We start from the raw sequence: 20948 nt of genomic DNA, 5'->3' as shown, positions 1-20948 counted from the left end.
TCAAACCATTTGAAAAGCATGAGAGAAATCTTCAATCAACTCAGGGCACGAGGGATGGAGTTTACAACTATACACCAAGTCTATGTGATTTTGTCAAGTCTTGATTCATCGTACGACGCGGTTGTCACCATGATGGAAAGTCAAGAGGAGAAAAATTTAACCCTCGAGTATGTAGCTGGAAAACTACTGGAAACCTATGAAAGAAGACAAGCTTCAAAACAACAGAGCCTTAAACATCCTGTGGCTGAATTTCAACAAAGCCATAAATCTTCTGACGTGGTGGCTGCATTAAAGGCAAGGAAATGCTTTAATTGTGGTTCCACAGAACACTTAAGGCGGGATTGCAACAAGAAGAAGAAAAAGCTGTTGACAGCAAAGTGGAGAGAAGAAAACAACATGAATGAAGCTGAATCAACAAAGAAGTGTCTTCTAGCAAGAGTCAAAGAAACAATGAATCCTTGGTTTTTGGACTCTGGGGCTTCAATAAGTATGGCAAAAGACAAACTTTCATTTGTTACCTTGGAAACTTCTACTTCAGAGCAAAAGTGTGTTACCCTTGCAAATGGAACAAAAATCCAGATTTGTGGTGTGGGTAATGTATATTTTGATTGTCTGGGAGTTGAACTACAAAGTGTTTTATATGTACCAGAATTAGAAACAAACCTTCTAAGTGTGTTTCAGTTAACAGAAATGGGGTATGAGGTTTGTTTTACTGAAGAAAATTGTACTATAAAACAGGGAAACAAGGTGTGTGTGCAGGGAATAATGAAAGATTCTTTGTATGTGATTAATACTTGTACAGAAAATGAAGTTGTAGCCAGCAAAGTCACAACAAAAACAATAGCCAATTGCAAACCACACCAAGAGTGTATCCATTTAACTCATAAAAGGTTTGGTCATGCTAACTATAAAACAATTTCTAAGATTCCAGAATTGTGTGAAGGGGTGAAAATCAAACCATGTTCTAACTATGTAGAATGTAAGGTATGCAGTGAAACCAAGTGTCATGAGTCAAACATTCCAAAACATAGTAAGAGAACAACAAAAAGAATTTTTGAATTAATTCATGCAGATCTTGCAGGTCCTTTTGAGACAAGTCAAGGAGGAAACAGATTTTTCTTGTCTATTGTTGATGATTACAGTAGATTTGGATTTGTGTATGTGTTAAAACAGAAGAGTGAAACTTTTGGAAAGTTTAAAGCCTTTGTTAAGTGGAGTAAAAATAGATTTAAAGAACCTATAGCTAATCTAAGAACGGACCGGGGAGGTGAATTTCTTAGCAACCAATTTAAAAAATTCCTCAGTGATGAGGGTATACAACATAACCTTACTGCTCCATATTCACCATTTCAAAATGGAGTTGCAGAAAGGAAAAACAGAACCTTGCAGAACATGTTAAGAGCTCTATTGAAAGAGTCAGGATTGTCTAATCTGTTCTGGGCAGAAGCTTTGTCCACCTCAAATTATTTGTTAAACAGGCTTTACCACTCTGTACATGAAAAAACTCCATATGAAATGTTTTACAAAAGAAAACCTAGAGTGTCACATATACGGGTTTTTGGAAGTAAATGTTTTGCTCATGTTCAGAAAGAAAACAGACCAGGAAAGCTAGCTCAAAGAGGTTTGGAATGTAAACTGTTGGGATATGATACACAAACAAAAGGCTATCGTTTGTGGTCTCCATATCACAAAAGTGTAATTGTGAGCAGAGATGTAGTTTTTCATGAACAAATGCAGGAAACAAAACAGTATGTAAGTTTGCCTGTAGAACAGAAAGCTGTAGAAACAGAAGAAATTCCTGAACAATCTCAGCAAGAGAGGGAGGGGGAAGAAACTGTAAAGGAGGAAACTATGCCTGTAACTATGCCAAGACGATCAGAAAGGGAACGCAAAGCTCCAATTCGTTATTCAGATGAATACCAAAGCAAACAGGTTTCTCATAGAGCTTTACTAATAGCCTATGAACCTACTTCATTTGAGGAAATTCAGGAAATGGAACCTACAGAAGCTCAGGGCTGGCATGAAGCAATGTCAGAGGAAATCAGAGCAATGGAAAAAAATGAAACGTGGGAGCTAGTACCTTTACCTGAAGGTCGTAAAACCATTACCTGTAAATGGGTATTCAAAGTAAAACAAAATGAGAAAGGACAGGTGGAACGTTACAAGAAAACAAAATTGTGTAGCAACCTCTAGTGCAGAAGCAGAATATATCAGTTTATCTCTGGCTTGTAATGAGATTGAGTGGTATAAACAATTATTTGCTGATCTAAGGTTGGAAATTGAGACACCAGTAACCATATTTGAGGATAATCAGGCATGTATTAGTATGGCTACATCTGAAAAGTGTAAACCAAGAACTAAACATGTGGATGTTCGTTATTCTCATGTGAAAGATATAATTCAGAAGGGCTGGATTAAGCTTGAATATTGTCCATCTGAAATGATGTTGGCTGATTTATTCACAAAACCAGTATCAATGGTAAAACACAAAGAGATGCTTTTAAAGCTGGGTCTCAGATTGTAACACAATTTAAACAACATGCGCAAGAGGAGGACTGTTAAGTATATGAAAAGAAATACTTGCTTAGTCATTAAAATTGTGTGTGTATGGCTATCTCAGGGTTAAACAGAGAAAGTCTATCTGTGGGCAATTACCTTGAGATAGAGGCTGTTCTGGGAACCTTGCCAAGATTCTAAGTTAGCCTCATCACAGCTGTATGTAATGTAGATAAGAATTGCGTAAGATGTGTATATAGTTTCTCACTTGTGTAAAATGAAACTGATCACTGCTTACTGATCACTGCTCTATGATCACTGCTCTCTGTGTATGCCTCAGTGTGCTGATCTGAACTGATCTGAATTGAACTGCACAGAAGCCTGAAGGAAATAAACCAGCTCTGCTGTGTAAGAACTGTGTGATGTGTGTTTGTTTCTGAGCACAAACAGAGTTCCAGAAAGAGAAAAGTTCTGGCACAATAACCCAACAAAAGGGGGAGGAGTCACATCTTCTTTCCCCGCATTTCCAGAAGGGCTTTGAAGTCTCGCTGGGACAAGGAGTCTGAAGTCTTGCCAGGACTTTGAAGTCTTGCGAGACCTGAAACACACCTCATTCCAGAAATATGTGAGACTTGAGGCTTCTGGATGAAGAAGGGAAAGCAGATGACTGTTCCACCCCCGCACCAATCGAGGCTCGCCAGGCATGGGAGGAAGAGTTGGAGCTGCTGGGTCTCCAAATCAGGGAGGTGGAGGAGACACTGGTGGGGCCAGACAGGGAACAGCAGGATCAGGGAAGAAAGAGGTGAGGAATTGCTGTCACTGATTGAAAAACGTATATAAAATCAATCTATGCAAGGTAAACTATATTACCTTTGGTTACAAAGGTTGTTTTTTTAAAAAAAAATGTATGAGATACTTTTTAAAATCTTTTCCAATTTAGATGATGTGACCACTTAAATTGAAATCTTTTTTCTATTCCAGAGACTTAGCAGTTAGTGGAGAAGCAGCAGTTATTTTTTCAAAGGTAAGTATTCAGAATGTGTTTAATGTTTTTTTAGAAAACGAAAAATTGAATAACCATGATCTGATACGTTTTTTGTTTACATAAAAGCTACTAAATGAACGTTGTTAACTTAATGTGTTCATTACTGTATTTCAAAACCCTTTTTCAGTATTTCAAGTGCTTCTTCATGATGGCTCTCTTAAGCAGTCCTTTTAAAACATTATGTGCTTATCAGCAGCAGCACTGAAAAATACCACGTTGGAATTCGCAACCTGTTTTATTTTGGATTGGAATAGCCACTACATTACCAGTGTGTAACTGGTCAGTGATGGATTAACAAGAAACACAGAATCCAAAGATGATTCTAGTAATATTTCCAATCCACTAGATCAGTGATTCCCAAAGTGAGTGGTACCGCCCCCTTGGGGGTAGTGGATTTGCATAGGGGGCGTTAAGAGGCAAAGGGGAGGTGCTAAGAGGCAAAGGGGTGGCAGGGGGGCACTTGAGGTGGTCTTTTCCATACCATGAGTTTTGGTTACAGAAGGAAATTTCTGATCGCTATCCTGCACTATGGAGAGTGGTTCAGAAGCTCCTGGTTGCATATCCAACGTCATATTTGGTGAAATGTAGTTTTAGTGTGGTCTGCCTATTTCTCTCCAAGCAAAGAAATCAACTCCAGATTACTAAACGTGGTGATTTAAGACTCATGTTAAGTGACTTTAAACCAGACATTGGGAAACTGGTATCGTTTCATTAAGCCCATCCATCACATTAAGAATTTACAGAATGAAGTACTCTACCCTAGTTACTAAATGTGATATCTAATATTCTTGCTAAATGACTATCAGACTTTGAAAAGATGATATCAATGGATCAAGTTCATCAATTATGTTTAATTGAATAAGCTAAAAAAATGTAATTGGATTTTGAATAAATATTCAATTAATTGTTACTGTTTTGAATTTTATTGTTATCTTCCTTAGTGGGTCATTGAAAATCACTATTCTGAATGATTTTTATAGGGTAGGGGGCACTGGGCATGAGTTTGTGGAACCAAGGGGGCAGTTACCTGAAAAAGTTTGGGATCCACTGCACTAGATTCAGTATAATAGCAGAACAGAGTGGAACGTATAAAATTCTAGTAAATAACTGAAATTAAAATGTTCTTAAATTTAACATCATTATTTCTAATCTAAGTACTTCTTAAACTGATTTACAATTAGAGGTTAAAATATTTTATATTTTTGTTGTAAATGTCTTTAAATTCCTCTCTATCTTACAGAAGAAGTAACATTTCCACTTGAACAACCCATAGGAAATGAAGAGATCTCTGAAGACTGCTAATCTTTGGAAACAAGGTTAGTATTTTCTCATTATCAATGTAAAAATTATAATCAATTCTTGATGTTTATGAGAACATTAATTATGTTAAAATAAAATTTATTACTTTTTAAAGGTAAATATAACATAAATTCCTTCCTAATTTGTTTCAACACTATGTATTATTTATGTTGTCATCCTCTATCTGTAGTAACACCTGAAAATCCATTGGAATCCGGCACCCAAGAGGAAGCAAGTCAGGAGAACAATGAACCTGACATTGGTACAGTGTTTTCATTTTATTACACTTTTTAATAATGTAAATCCATGTTAAATAAGAAAAGTATTATAAAGAAATAGTAATAAATATTTCATTGAATATTATATTAATTTATTTTGAAAAATACTAATTTCAATTTCATTTATAAAAAATAGTTTCCAAAAATTATGGAATGAAGTTATTTTTTAGAATTTATCTGCTTTCATTCCATTTCAAATCATAGTTTTTTTAAAATTATTACTCAAAGTGTGAAATCTGAATATTAAATTCTAATATCTTTTGCTTTCATTTTATTGCAGACACAGGTATTCCAAATCCAAAGAAGACCCTGCATGGTCAGAACACATTTAGATTTATAGCATTTAGTTGAAGGTTTAATGTTATACTGTACTGTTCTGACTAATTAGATCTAGAAAAGCTTTTTAAGTCTGTATATTACAAGTATTTTGAGGATTGCCCTTATCACAATGTCACAATTGGTGGTTGTGCGACCACCACTTTTAAAAAATGTTATTCCCATTTCACCGTTTTAAAAGCTTGGGTTTAGGATAGAGTATTTCTTCATATAGAGAAGAAAAGTATAGTAGTTATTGAGAAAAATACTACTGTTACTATAGTAAAATGTTATGTTACTTCATTTTGGATAATTGGTTGTCTTCATATCAGTAGAAGTTTTAAATTTCTACTAATGTTTAATATTTCTCAATAGATTTATATTAATTAAGCATTGGAAAGAAAGCGCTGTTTAACTCGCTAATGAAGAAAAGTAAAAATGATTAGTTAAAAAGAGCATTCAAGGACAGAAGTGACTAATGAAAACTTTATTGTTAAATTACAATTAAAATAAAACATTGCAGTAATGATTGTTGCCATCATTTCTTTACAGTACTGTAAACAGTATAAACATAACAAATGGAAAAACAATTTTCAAAATAAACTAAATCATTACAGTTAAAAAAAAATTGGGTAGAGTTCACCACGTTAAAACCGTCTTACTTTACAATTAAGCAATATATCCACAGATGGAAACGCAGCCTGTGCAGGTTCGAAACTTGACCACAATCTGCTACTTTGAGAGCCAAACAGGAAGAAAAAGCATGTAGCATAAAAGCAGCTATATTAATTAACATAGTAAACTGTAACTTATTCTAATATAGAATACTTTCCTATATCATCTTGTGTGCTTCCAGAATTAATCAGGGTTTTTTAATTCCAGTAGAACTATTTTTCAAGTTGTCTCCCAATAACAACCCAAAATATGAAACACTTCCTGTTCATGAGGGAGACATGAAAAGCTTTTATCTCTGGACACTGGCAATTAAAAAGTTCAAAAGAGTTTTATAGCATAATTTCTGGGGCTCGTTTATTAATCTGAAAAGTAAGTTCAACACATAACACTAGCTTTGATTTAATCTTGGATGTCAAGATGGTGTACTATCCTGGCTGATTCTGGTTTGGTTGTCAACTGTATAATATCTGGTCATCCATTACAAAAAGCCATGAAATTCAATAAACAAAAAAACCTACGGTTTACAAAACAATGTTAAGGCTCTACAGTTTTCAACCCAACTCCAAAAAGCAGAGAAATTGGGAGTTAAGGCTCACAAGCTTTTAATGCCACATCCTCCCTAAAGAGGCAGGAAGTTTAAGTGAAATTCTCATTCTCCCAAAGCAGATATAAACCATGAGGACAGGATGGAGAATAGGATATGCAGAGGTGACTGTGGGGTTGTGGAACACTGATGACGAACAACTTAGGGCCACCTACTTCTCTTTTTTTGTTTAGAGCAGCCCTTCCCCAACCTGGTGCCCTCCAAAGGTGTTGGACTACAACTCTCATCATTGCAAGTCAGTAGGTCCCATGGACAGGAATGCTGCGACTTGTACTCTCAAACATGTGGAGGGCAGCAGGCTATCATATGCAGAGATGACTGGGGTTCTGGAAAACTGATCGGGGAATGCTGTTTTAGAGCAAGGGCAGGCAAAATGTAGATCTCCAGATGTTTTGGAATTCAACTCATAAAAGTCCCTGTCAGCATGGACAGTAATCAGGAATGTTGCGAATGCTGTGACTGCAGAGGATTTTTCTTACGTGTTCAGCAGTGTGAGATCAAAGGCAGAGCTACCACCTAATAGATTCATGTTAAAGGATTATTTTAAAACTATTGATGAAAATTTTCGTCCTCACCATAACATGGGAGTTGCATTGCAACACATCTGGAGAGCACCAGGCTGGAGAAGGTTGGTTTACACTTGTATCCTATACATATCTTCTCAGAAGTCAGTGCCGCTGAGTTTACTAGGGCTTCCTCCCAAGTGGTATAGGATTGCAAACTAATCTCATCTGAAAGGAGTTCAAGACAGCCAAACTAATCCTTTTCTGTTCCTCTGTCACTCTGATGAGATGATGTATTGTGGAAAGATTGTGGGGAGTGAACAGTATATTTTATATAAACACATTTTAAGGTGAAAAAACCATTGGTTCTTTGAAGGGCAGGGTATTGACCAAAAGCTGAAAGTGCCAGCACTTGCTCTGGTTATACATCTGCAACAAATAGTGGCCCTTTTGTTATCAATCGTGCTGCTATATGCGAGATGCGTGTGAGAGAAAAATATTGGCCAGCCCCAGTATTTGGTAGGCATGTGCTCCGCTCTGATTAGAAGCGTAGAAGCAGGAGCGAATTGGCCTGCTCCGCCTTGCCCAGAGGCGGAGTAGAAGCAGACCGCGGACCCCTAGAAGCAAGGCGAAGAGAAGCACCCATTTTCAGAGCGCTCCTGTTTCTGAGGTCCGATCCGATCGCCATCTTGAAACATTTCGCCCATAGGATTGCATTGCAGAAAAGAAAGGGGGATAACTGTGTTGTTTTTGAAGCTATCTTTCTGAAAATTCTTGTGCTTAGAGAGTCGTGGATGGGGGTCATTTTGAGCCTACTCTCAGCTCTCTGTGTGGTGCGGTTCGCGTGCTAGAAATTTTTAAAAAGTAGGGTAAAGGCGGGGAAAAGATTACCTTTTCGATTGCTGAGGGGCAGAGTCAACTCCCGGTCATGATCACATGATCCCAAAGTTGGAGGGGATAGGCAAAACGGGTAACTTGGGATTCTGGGAACTTCTCTTTCTTAGTCTGAACGGACTTTTCCCAGTGTTTTTTAAAACAGTAGCCCCACCAAATGCACAAACACAACCTGAAATCATATACTACTAAGCCAATAATAAGAGAGTACTGCTACCCACCCTAACTTTGGGGAACAACTGAAAAGATGTGGTGCAAGGGGATGAGCTCCCCTAGGGCATGCCTTGTGGACGTGCCCCCACTCTCTCCTGCACTTGGAGGGCTATCAGAGCCCTCCAAAGACAGTAAAGCAATGCCTATCATGAGTTGAAGTGAGAGCTTTACTCCTTAGTAGAGCTGGAGCAATGGCTTTCATGAGTTGAACTGACAGGGTTGCTTCTTAAAAGACTGGTCACTAGGACCAGTCAAATTGGCAGCTGCTTCCCCCTCCCCTGGGCACATCCCACTATTACTGGTAAAAGACAGATATAGCCTTTTTTAAAAAGTTCTTCATGTTGTTTATTCAGCAACACTGCTGCTTTTAATTCCACCCCTCCTTCGTTTATTTATTTCATTTTATATGCATTACTGGCTTATCCTTGGCTCACTTCCTTATGCCCCCAGAAATGTCTGCTGCCTTCCCTCCCTCATCCCCTGCCCGCCTCGTAGGGATGTTGTGTGTGTCTGGCTTTGACTCAGGGGAGAAGTCCTTCCTGCGCTCAATTAGACTTTTGGAAGTACCAAATCCATTTTTCAAGTGTAGAAGAAGATTCATAGGTTTGTCTCTACTCCCCAATTCATGGCATGTTGGGATTTCCTTTGAAATGGCCCCATTGAGATGTCTGCAGGTTTAAGCCCCGCCAAAAAACAGGGGATGATGGGATTGCCTTGTACCTTGGCATGATTGTGGGTCTAGATGGCATCTGTGAGTGTGCTCACTTCCCTTTTTTTTATCTGTCCAAATGTCAGAGAACAGTCCACGTCTGCAAATGGGGTGTTGGATTTTCATAAATTCCCCAAAAATCAGGGGATGATGGGACTGCCTTGAGTCTGGGCGTGTGTGTGTATCCCTGGATAAGCTATCATGGTGGTGAGTTTGAGGTTTCTAATGTGCAATTTGATGGAGTTATCGAAAGGGGTGTGAATGGGGTGCCCGATTTTCATAAATTTCCCAAAAATCAGGGGATGATGGGATTGCCTTGAGTCTTGGCGTGCGTTTGTATACCTCCATGAGGTGTCATGGTGCCAAACTTGAAGTTTCTAACTTTCACAGAAAAAAAGTTGCAAGCCTATGGGGGGGGGGGGGGGGAAACGGAGCTCCAATCCGGATCCGGGGCTCCGCAGCGGAGTGGAGTGGACATGGGCGGAGCGAAGCGGCCCGATCCGCAAATCGCGGATCTGGAAGAGAAGCGGAGCGGGGGGTCCGTGCACACCCCTAGTATTTGGTAAGGATATAGAACAGCGTTCCTCATCCTGCTGTCCCAGCATTCCTGACCATGGGGCATATTGTCTTGCAATGATGGGAGTTGTAGTCCAACTCCTTTGGAGGACACCAGATTGGGAAAGGGCTGCTCTAAACAAAAAAAGGTAAGTTGTTCTCATCATCAGTTTTCCACAACCCCAGTCACCTCTGCATATCCTATTCTCCGTGCTATCCTCACGGTTTATATCTGCTTTGGGAGAATGAGAATTTCACTTGAATTTCCTGCCTCCTTAGGGAGGATGTGGCATTATTATTATTATTATTATTATTATTATTATTATTTATTTATATAGCACCATCAATGTACATGGTGCTGTACAGAGTAAAACAGTAAATAGCAAGACCCTGCCGCATAGGCTTACAATCTAATAAAATCATAGTAAAACAATAAGGAGGGGAAGAGAATGCAAACAGGTACAGGGTAGGGTAAGCAGGCACAGGGTAGGGTAAAACTAACAGTAGAAAGTAACAGTAGAAAGTCTGCACAACATCTTAACTCCCAATTTCCCTGCTTTGTGGAGTTTGGTTGAAAACTGTAGAGCCTTAACGTTGTTTTGTAAACCGTAGGTTTTTTGTTTATTGAATATAGCACAAGGCCAGCAATACACAAGATGAAGAAGCGACATTATTGCACACTGAGGGGTGCAATATCCAAAATAAGACAGAAAAAGAGGGGGGTGGGAGAGGCCAGATAAGCACAAGACAGAGATGACATATGAATACCACACTGGAAAAATGCATGGCAAGAGTGCAATAAATTGCTGATGTGGAGCTTCTTAAATTGCTAAATGAATGTAAAACTAATAATACAGTGGTATAAGGACACATAATTGATTACTCCTCCACTACTTTACAGCTCTTGCCTTTGTCCTGAACTTGATTCCTGTTTCTTCAGTATTCAGATTTCATTTGTCCTAGCATCCTAAAGCATGCTTATGAGCAATCTGAACTTTGCAGACATGTTTTTAAACCGAAGTTTAAACACTTGATCTTCAATTCCGAATGTAGCAAAGCTTTAAATGCATGCAGTGACATACCTATATCCTCTCCCTTGTCTTTACCACTTCAGGTTGTTGCTGTTTTAGCTACATAATGTGGTGGATTTGGTATGTTCACCAACACTAGTGTTGTTGTTGTTGTTTTCTGGTGTTGTTCCTATATTTTTAGTAGCTGAAGGTATTATTACAGTATTCCCATCCTAGGAAAAGCTTGATCTATTCCCCTTTTGCTTGTTACAGGGCTATAAAAAAAGAAGTTTTTTCACCACCAGTTTTTTGTAGGAATCCTATTTCTATTCCATTTTCAGAGCCTTCCAGTGCAATCCAATACATGCCTACTATGAAGTAAGCCCCACTGAGTTCAAAGCTTTTTCACTTTCAGGTTAGTGTACCTACAATTTCAGTCTTAGTCATTTAGGTGACCACTAAATAGTGCCAAAAACACCTTGTATTTTAAATTTAGACCTGCACTATTGATGTCTCCTTACTTGGATTTACACTGCTCTGAAACACACAGAACTTGCTTCTAAGTGTATTTAGAATTACAGCAGTAGTACTGAATATGGAAAACTTTATTCTAACCATAAAAAATATCCCTTTACCTTCTCTCTGTATCTAACCCTCTCCTGCATATTTCACTCCTCCTACAGTAATTTTAAAAGCTGATGAAGTGCAGCTAGGAAGCCTCTTCAAGATCATTTCTTTTTTAAAAAGTGGTAACAACAGAATCATAAGCCATCGAGTACAACACCCCTGCTCAATGCAGGAATCCCCCTGAAAGCATCCCTGACAGGTGGTTGCCAGGCAGAGACACTGTTACTTCACTTTCCACCAACTAAAAGCTTCTAAGGGCTGCCTCACTTTTCTAAAATTGATTTAAAAAATATTCTCCATCCCCAAATGCTTCGAAGAACAGAACAAACGAAGCCCAAGCTCAGTATTCCCCACTCCAACATAGACCCAAAACTCGCTCGTAGCGTCTAAACCGCCCTCACATCCCGCAGCCCTATTTATACCCTCTACCTTCAGCAAAGTCTCGCGAGAACCGCCAAAATTCCGCCCACTTAAAAACCGTTATCGGCCGCCGCGCCTCATCTCCTATAGGTTACCCTAAAAAAAATTCTCGCGAGAACAATTTTTTTTTTTGGCGTCTCCTAGAGTCATAGTTCAATGAAGTTAGAGTAAATACTTCCGGTTTCTAATTGAACTTGAGGAGCGGTAACGGATACACAAGAGAACCATAGAGCTATGGAAATCAGAAGAGCTCCATTTTCTTGTAATCGTCTCCTGAGCCGCATGCGGTCAGCGTTCAAATTGAAACCGGAAGTGCATAGGGAGCGGGGAGAATGCTCTTTGTATATGCTTTGTGGCAACGCTTCTCCTTGCCATGAAGCCTCCAGGGCGGGTGCCCGTCGGAGTCACAAGGATACTCACGGTAATTCATGCATGCAGGGGCTCCTGGTCCCCCCCTCCTCCTCCTCCTTCCTCTGGGAGTCGGGATAGGAGAGCACCGCCCGTACAGAGGGACGAAGAGGCGTTGCCTGTGTAGTTTTGCCATTCCTAAGTGCAGGAGAGGCGAGGAAGGGGTGTGCTTGGGGGTGGGCTGCCTCTCCTGCCCTATCCTTGGAGGGCCAAACTGCTTGCAGGGATAAAGGGTGTGTGTGTGTGTCTTTCCAGCAAGAGTGAAGCAAAGCAGCCCCCAGCTTCAGAGGGAGTCATCAGTGCTTTTTATACAGTATTTTGTATTTGTGCTTTTAACCTGTTGGTTGTTTTATGATGGTTTTAATTTTTGTGAACCGCCCAGAGAGCTTCGGCTATTGGGTGGTATAAAAATGTAATAAATAAATAAATAAAATCAGAAAGAGCACTGAGGGGGAAGGTTCCTCTCTCTACCCCCAACGGGTAGAATAATCGCATAGATAAGCTGGGATAGAAACAGTTTTCTGCCCTTCATCTATATTTTCCCCAACCCGGTGCCCTCCAGATGTTTTGGACTTCAACTCCTATCAGCCCCAGCTAGCATGGCCAATGGTCAGGAACCTTGGGACTTGTAGTCCAACGCATCTAGACAGAGACAGATCTACACCAAGCAGGATATGGCACTTTGAAAACAGTTTAAAAATTATATATGGAATGTGTCCTGAGCCTGAACAGTTGTCAAAACTGTTATAAGCTGGGTTTCCCCCCCTCTTTTTTTGTCTCCTCTTTTCCTTTTAATTTTCTCCCCCCTCTACTTCGATTCAGCTTCCTTCCCCTAGAAGTTGTATCAATCAACTTTTATTTTTCTTCTTCGAATATTATACATATTCACATAACTGTTCGTTTGATATTAATTGTTAGGGGATTGTTTGTATTCATTCCCTTTTTTTGTATCACCTTAAATAAAATAAAATTTTAAATAAATAAATAAATAAATAATAATAAATTGTTATTAAAGCAGTAGTGTAGATCCTGCCCAGGTTGGAGAAGGCACCTTCATCTGGTGTAACCAATTACCTCTTTCATTCCTTTAGGAGCAGGTTTTTGCTGAGCTGCCTCTGGAGGGTGTGGGGAGGTAAATGGAGAGGATCTCCACTTCTTTTTCTGGAAACATTTCTATGTTTTTACAGATGGGTGACAGGTAGAAATGCAACAGGTCAAGACTTACCCAGTTTTGATGATGTGATAGCTGGGAAGACTTGTCCTGTTCAGTTTGCTCTCTTTATGTATTTGTTAAAGGCACAAAGTCTGTGTCAGAGAAAACAATAGATTTTTTTTTCTCTCCAGCTTTTCAGAATACATGCTTATGTCTGAAGCAGGGGATGTGAGTACAAAAGCAGTGGTGATTGTTTCTTTGGATTATTTAGCAAAGAATATAGGTTTGTAATTATGTATGTGGCATCACAGCTGGTGTGGTGTAGCAGCTAAGAATATCAGGTGGGATATATGTATATTTCACATGAGATTTTCAAGCCTTTTGGTGAAGTAAGTAGACTTACAAAGGACAATGCAGTGAAAGAGTGAAACTCATGAAGGGCTGATGTACAGGCCAGAGAAGCAAGGGTGAGAGCCTTGTCCATGCCTGCAATTATGACAGAATTCTAATAGATGTTCTTTCTGTTTTCTTTATAGGACACAGACTGGTCTGAACCATGGATCTTAGGTCTTGTATTTTTCCACATAGCTTGCCTATTCCTCACATACTTTTCATTCCGGCACTACCGCCTGCAAATAGTACATTTTCTTGCTATCAGTGAGTATTGAATTACTTTTTTCAAAATAATAACTATCTGTTAAGTTAGCATCCAGGCATAGTTTTAAGTGTTGAATCTGGGCATTCTTATCCTTTGCATATTTTTATAATCTTGCTGAACCACGGCTTGGATCCTAACTGACACTCAATCAGCAGGAGCGTTCCCTTAATGGAGTTCTGCTTATGGAGTGTCAAGGGAAGGAGGGGAGAGGATTTTAACGGATTCTCACTGCAGCCTCTTGTGCCTCCTAAAAATCTGCTCCAGATACCTGGAGGGATGCACAATGTCTGTTAGTTTTGATAACATTTAAATTGGAAGGAGATCAGAGAACCATTGAATAATGTATCTGCTCATTGTATAATACTCCATGCAAAAGTATTTTACATAACATTGATCATCTGTTTTTAAGGGTTTATCTTTTTCATTAGTGTTAGCTCTTTCTTCCCGTACCCACAGCCCTACCTGCTGCCACTTGCATCCTGAGATTGGAAAAAAATCTTATTTTGCTGTAGCAGTTTTGAATTTATAGTTTTAATGTTTAGCATTGATGCATTTTATTACATCTTTTATTTTGTCTGTGGGTTGTATCCTGTGGTATCATTCCGCCAGCAGCAGGGAAAGCATTGGCAGAACAAATTTCCCTTTCCCCCTACGTATGCCCCAAATCTACTTCAGAGAATTGGAGGACCCTCTGGAGCAGATTTGGCAGACCAGGGTGGGTGGGGGGAGGCTGCAGAGGGAAGGAGAGGATGGTGAAGTCCGATTGGATCCAATCCTTTATAAATAAATTTAGATAGAAGTTTTTACTAGCTTAAGTCAAAATCAATAATAAGACTTTAACATATAATGTGAATTTAATTCCTGTACAATGAGCAAAAATGGGCTTGTACTGAAAAACAAAACACCATGATACACTGCCGTAAAACCACTTTTCTCTGATTCAAAACCTCAGTTATCTGCTTTTGAAAAGATGCCATGGTCATGGTTTTATATATTGGGTACAGTCCTGTACTCAATGTTCTTTAATGATCTGAAAGTTGTATTTGTCTTCTCTGCAGTGATCCTGGTATACTGTGCAGAATATGTAAATGAAATGGCTGCTGCAAACTGGAGGTAACTACGTGAACTACTTACAGTTATATATTTATTTAAATAGCTTTAACTAACTTCGTACTATTCCCCCAGAAAGTCTTTCTGCCCCACTGGTTATGTGCTATTATGAAGTTTTATCATTTTATTATTTGCAACAGCACTGCTGTATAAATGGCACGTAGGAATGCCATAAGGCATAATATCCTTGGGCATAATCCACCCAAAGTTAAATGCTTTAGATAGCAATCCTGTGCCCCCAAAATAGCACCTGGGTGGTGGTGGTGGACATAGGATTGTTTAGTTTATGTGCTCTGAGGTCAGAAACAGGACTCTGACCTTGGAGCCCAGAAACCACACTCTAGACCCCCTCCACCTTGGAGTCAGTGCAGTTCTCCCTACTTGTAAACACAGAAACTTTCCTAGGGTCAGGAGGGGAGGAGACTGGCAATGGCTATATAAGGAATCCTATGGCTGTCCCAGCCTCTTTCCCTCTCTGTCCCCGAAACTTCCACTAGATGGGCAAAATCATCTAGCAACCTTAAAATCTCATTGATTACAATGCGAAGTTGAACACATGCCTAGCTCTATACCATTGAAATCAGTGGGATGTTTAATTACTTAACATTTTGGTGAATTATGCCCCCTGTGTTGAGCATCTGTAAACTTTCCTATTTGGAAGAAGACTCTTCAGGTTGATATCGTAAAAAAAAAAGGCAGATTTCCCCCCCTCCAATTATTGTTTTACGCCAATGCAGTGGTTTGAGTAATTAGATCTCCTAATGGAAAGTGCCAACAACTGAACAGTAGGAATATTTATATTTATATTTATGTATGTATTAATTACATTTCTATACCACCCATGGTTCCAGGTGCACATGAGTTATTGCCGCTCTCATGGCTGAGTTGAGCCATATGCAAGGTGTGAGTGGCAAGAAGCAGATGTTGATTTATTTCTGGTGGGGGAAGGAATTTTTCAGATTTTTTTTAAATTAAGTATTGGAGTCGCACATTCTCGTTGCATCAAGGACTTTAAATTATTGTTAGAATAGACATGGATGAGACTTTGAAAGATGCTTCAATTTGGAATAGGTATGGAAGCGTTTTGCCTTTAAAAGGTTCTTCTGTTCAAAATGCAATCAATCCAATGCCATTTTTTAAATGGGAGAAGGCATATTCTGTTTCCCTGAGAAGGTGTATGGATGGCAGCGAGTTCATGCATTGCACATATTATATTTATATATAGATGGGTACACATCTTCATGTGACCACCAGAAAACAAAGGGTTCCATGCACATCCCTTTGCAAACAATGGCAAAACAGGGTTTGTGCCCAAACTCCTCAGTTCTATGGTCTGTGTTTCATCAAACCAGAACAGCTTCCCCTTCATTTTAACAAGCAAACCGTCTTTATATTCCTTTGTGTGTGTGGATTTGTTTCCTCTGTTGAAAGTAATGGGAATCTTTGTATACAGCGGAGTTCCATTCATCCATCAGAGAATACGTACGTCTGTGGATCAAGGAAAAAAAAAAGAGTTTCTATCTACCAATTAAGCATATTTGTTCTTCTACACCTACCTTTCTGTGTAATGGGTCATATTCCAGTACAAAGTAAATGCAATACAGATGAATTGCAGTGCCCATCAGTTGACCACCTATTTAAGTGCCGGATAATATTCCACAAAGCCAGGAATGCTAGTGTATGGATAATCGCTTCCCTTTTTTATTTCCTTATGGTGTCCTTTGTTGGCAAGGGCAGGAGTGAGAGATATTTGTCCTTTACCCCCTTCTCACTGCCTGCTGTACCTGCAGGCATCTCCAGCCAGGAACACAAGCAGTCATTCATGGCAAAGCTCATTGGTTTAATTGCATGTTTAAAAATTGAATAACAATAGGCTCACCCTGGTATTCCAGGATAAAAGCTGAAGAAAAAAACCTATTCAGTGACCCGTTCTCATCTATAGGAACCTTACCTTTTTCATTATTAAAAACAATAACTCATTACAAGTTCTGTAACAAAATTATGATTTTATTGTTTGACAGTAACCAATTTGTTTTTGTGGTTCACATATGCACCAAACGTGTTGATTAAAGTAGCCTTTTTTGTTCTAATAAAATCAATATTTTAGAAATACTTGACTTTCATTTGACCAATATTTGACAAGTCAACTGTAGAACAAACAGAATAATAGGATTTCTAGGGATTATACAAAATCATCCATATAAAATATATTGCATGTAGTATTGTATAGGTTTTACTGACAGGACAATCCTATACATATCTACTAAGCAGTGAGACATATTGACTTCAATGGGACTCACTTCCAGGTAAGTGTGTATAGGATTGCAGCCTAATTTATTTCCTTCTGTTTTGCAGGTTGTTCTCAAAACACCAGTACTTTGATTCCAAAGGAATGTTCATTTCCTTGGTGTTCTCGGCACCATTACTGCTGAATGGTATCATCATTGTGGTAAGTACTAATCTATTGCCTCAGAAGTGTTTGCGTTTAATAAAGGCATAAATAGGAATGCAACAATATGTTGTAGCATGGAGTGTTCCTGCTCAGGATACCTTCCAGCCCTTTCCAGGATACTCTATTCCATTCCTCCTCCTCCTCCTGGTTTTCTGTCTCTCCTCAACAGTGAGTCAACATTCAGTGCCCACTAAGCGTAGTCCTCATGGGACTGCTTTGTAGAGATGTGTCACCCTTTGGTGATCTTTTCCTAAAGAGATTTTGTATCTATGCAAATCTTGGGGTTCCCCTAACCTGCAGATACCTCTCTCTTGTGTGTGGATGGTGTAATTTGTCCGCATAAGACAGGCTTTCGGAGAATGTTTGCTAGTATATAGAAAGAATGCTGCTACTTCACTTGCCAATATTTTATTTTTCGTTTTGTTTTTCAGATTGCTTGGGTTTATAAAACAGCAAACGTAATGACAGAGCTAAAGACAATACAGCTGAAAAGGAAAGCAAAAAGAGAAAATAAGAAAAGTCAATAAATAATAATACTGTGGTCATGTTTACTGGAGAGATGCCATACTGTCAGTCTTAAAAATGTGATGTTGGAAGGTGTAAGGTTTTTAAGAATTAATTGTGTTTGTTCTTTAAAAAATTAACCATTCCATTTTCTGCCAGTTCAAAATTACGACGCACATGGTTGCCAGTTCATAAAAATGATTGTCTTTCATACCAGTTGTTTTTTCTCTGGCAGCTATCGCTACAATGTCACTTGTAAATCGGACAGCAAGACAACCTTTTGCTGTGGAAAGCAGCAGAGCCTGCCCTCCTAAGTATACTTGTTTGGATATAAGTTCCTTTGACTGACTGACCTTTATTTTAAGCATTTGTATCTAACTGAGGTGTAAACTAATATTGTGTAGCACTGTACAAACCATTACATATCAGTTTTCTGTTTTTACAATTAAACACTTTCCCCCCCTTAGGTGCTCGTTGTTGGGTTTTGGTTTTTTTTTTAAAAAAAAAAGATCTTCAAACTATTATAAACGCATCTAGACTTCAATGCTGTACCGGGGAGTAAGGCCCATTGAACTCAATGAGACATTCATAGGATTGTACATGATCTCCTTGAGACCTCCAAGTAAACATGTATAGGATTGTATGGTTTGATCCAGATATAGGTTCGGGATTGTATCCAATGTCACTAACAGAAGTGCAAGAGGTAGCATAATTCTTCTGGTAGCTGTATCTTTCCATGAACATTTCCACAAGCACAAGCAACATGTTGTGTCATTAAATGAGTTGTGAAGGTGCTTGTGTAACAGCTGGCACATGCAGAATCAAAGTCCTTAATTTGAAACTTGTGCAAGGATGAGGACAGAATTTCTGCAAGCAATAGAAGCTTAATTACACTAGCGGAATTACACCACTGGGTATAACAGCCAGATGGGATGCTAAGTATAATGCTGTTTTCTAAACCTGATTTGGACAAAATGGCAAGCTATGATTTGCCTCAAAGCAGGAAAGGAACCATGCTTTGTTAAATGTAAGGATTTTGATTGTGCTGTTTAGCTCAAAAAGGCTCCTGGAACAGCTTCGGAAGACAAGATAGTCCCTGCCTTCAGATTTATAATCTAAGAAAATGAGAAATGAATTGGAGGGAAGGAGGAAAACAGACAAACTGAGGCACTCCTTCTGATTTTAAAATAACTTCCAGAACAACCAGCTAGAACAGTTAAAGGAGAGGAGGAGCCAAAGGTTGCTGGTTTCGCAAAAGAAAAAGATGGTGGAGCTCTGTTTCCTCCCTCCTCATGTAATGGCTGCTTCCCGGTGACAGTTGATGGGGGAGGAGAGCCTTTTGGAGCTGGCTTCTCTGCAGAAATGATGGTAGGTCTGCCTCCCTTCACTACAGCCTGGTGTAATGTCTGCTGGACCCATCATACTTTGGGGGCGGTATTCGGAAACTAAAAGTCGATGTTAGAAAAGCAGAGGTCAGTCCGTGCATGTTTATGAAAGCTTCTAAAACTATTTTCAAGATGTGCTGGGAAGTTAAAAACTTTGGCATGGGCTTCATTTAAAAACTTCAGAAACATCTTCCATGAAAGAATAGAAAATAGTTGTGTGAGGAAGATAACATTGTTGATGCAGTGACTGGGTTCGCACAATACTCTAAGCCAGTGAGTTGTGAACCATGTCTGTCTTAAAGTGGCTTGTGTTGGCCGAACCTGGCCAGAGTGGCTTCAGCATGGATTGTTAACCATGCACAAGTCACTCTGAGAATAACTTATTGTAGTTTACTGTGATGTCCAAACCTGGCAGAGCGGCTTCAACATGGTTTATGCTGCCCCAGTTTGGGATCGTGGGGATTTGGGAGGGGGATTTAAGCTTTTTTTTCCGTTTTCAAATTCCGCTCCGGGAGGGTTATTTTTTTTAAAAGGGGGGGAATGAAAGTCTCAAAACACACAGGAAATTTCGTTTGCAGCTGTGTGGATCAGCCAAGGAAGCATTTTTAAAAACTCAAAGGACAGCTAAAAGCTTTAAGAAGAAAGAAATCACAAGCTTGTCCGAGTGGAGGCTTTTACTCATTGCTCAGGAAACTAGGTGGCAGAGAAGAGTGAATAAAAGCCATTTCTTTGGCAGGCGCAGCAAAAGGCTTTATACATACACTTGTTTAACTCTCATTTCTCACAAATGTTTTTGCAGGTAGTAGATCTGACTGCGTGACGGGAGCCAGCAAAACACACCCGGCACACAAAGTGTACCAGTACTAAAAAGGCTGCTGATGTAGCAAAGCCGCTAGGGCTCTTGGGATATGTGCTGGTAGTAGGTGGGAAGACTAAAGGGGAAACAATCTATGGCAAGCCACAGATCACCTGATTGCTTGTTACTCCACATTACTCCCGCTGGACAAACAAACCCACCATAGCTAATTTTCCGGGTGGCTTATCATGACATGCAAAGTAGGGTGACCATATGAAAAGGAGGACCGGGCTCCTGTATCTTTAACAGTTGTGTAGAAAAGGGAATTTCAGCAGGTGTTATTGTATGCATGCAGCACCTGGTGAAAAGCCCTCTTCATCGCAACAGTTAAAGCTGCAGGAGCCCTGCCCTCTTGACCAGATACAAAAGAGGGCAGGGCATGCAACTTTAACTGTTGCGTTGAAGAGGGAATTTCACGAGGCGCTGCATGCATAAAAATAAAACCTGCTGAAATTCCCTTTCCACAGGGTCACCCTAATCCAGACCAACCCAATGCAAAAAAATTAGGGGTGTGCACGGACCCCCCGCTCTGCTTCACTTCCAGATCCGTGATTTTTGGATCGGGCCGCTTCGCCCCGCCCCCGCTCCGCTCGGAGCTCCGGATCCGGATCAGAGCTCCGTTTCCCCCCCCCCATAGGCTTGCATTGAAAGCTAAAAAAGTAAACAACTTTTTTTCTGTTCAAGTTAGAAACCTCACGTTTGGCACTATGACACCTCATGGGGGTATACACATGCATGCCAAGTTTCAAGGGAATCCTATCATCCCCTGATTTTGGGGG

At 39.7% G+C, this 20948-nt stretch overlaps 1 protein-coding gene across 1 annotated transcript; it reads left to right on the top strand.

Moving 5' to 3' along the window:
* Window positions 1–11958: 11958 nt before the first annotated feature.
* TMEM18 (transmembrane protein 18) lies at window positions 11959–18394 on the top strand. Its single transcript, XM_063125820.1, has 5 exons — window positions 11959–12064; window positions 13741–13861; window positions 14921–14975; window positions 17328–17421; window positions 17856–18394. Exons 1-5 carry the CDS (start codon window positions 12017–12019, stop codon window positions 17949–17951), a joined length of 414 nt encoding a protein of 137 aa, XP_062981890.1. The 5' UTR covers window positions 11959–12016; the 3' UTR covers window positions 17952–18394.
* Window positions 18395–20948: the final 2554 nt, after the last annotated feature.

This window comes from Elgaria multicarinata, chromosome 4 (genome assembly GCF_023053635.1).
Source record: "Elgaria multicarinata webbii isolate HBS135686 ecotype San Diego chromosome 4, rElgMul1.1.pri, whole genome shotgun sequence".
NCBI lineage: Eukaryota > Metazoa > Chordata > Lepidosauria > Squamata > Anguidae > Elgaria > Elgaria multicarinata.
This window is presented reverse-complemented; position numbering and strand designations above follow the sequence as displayed.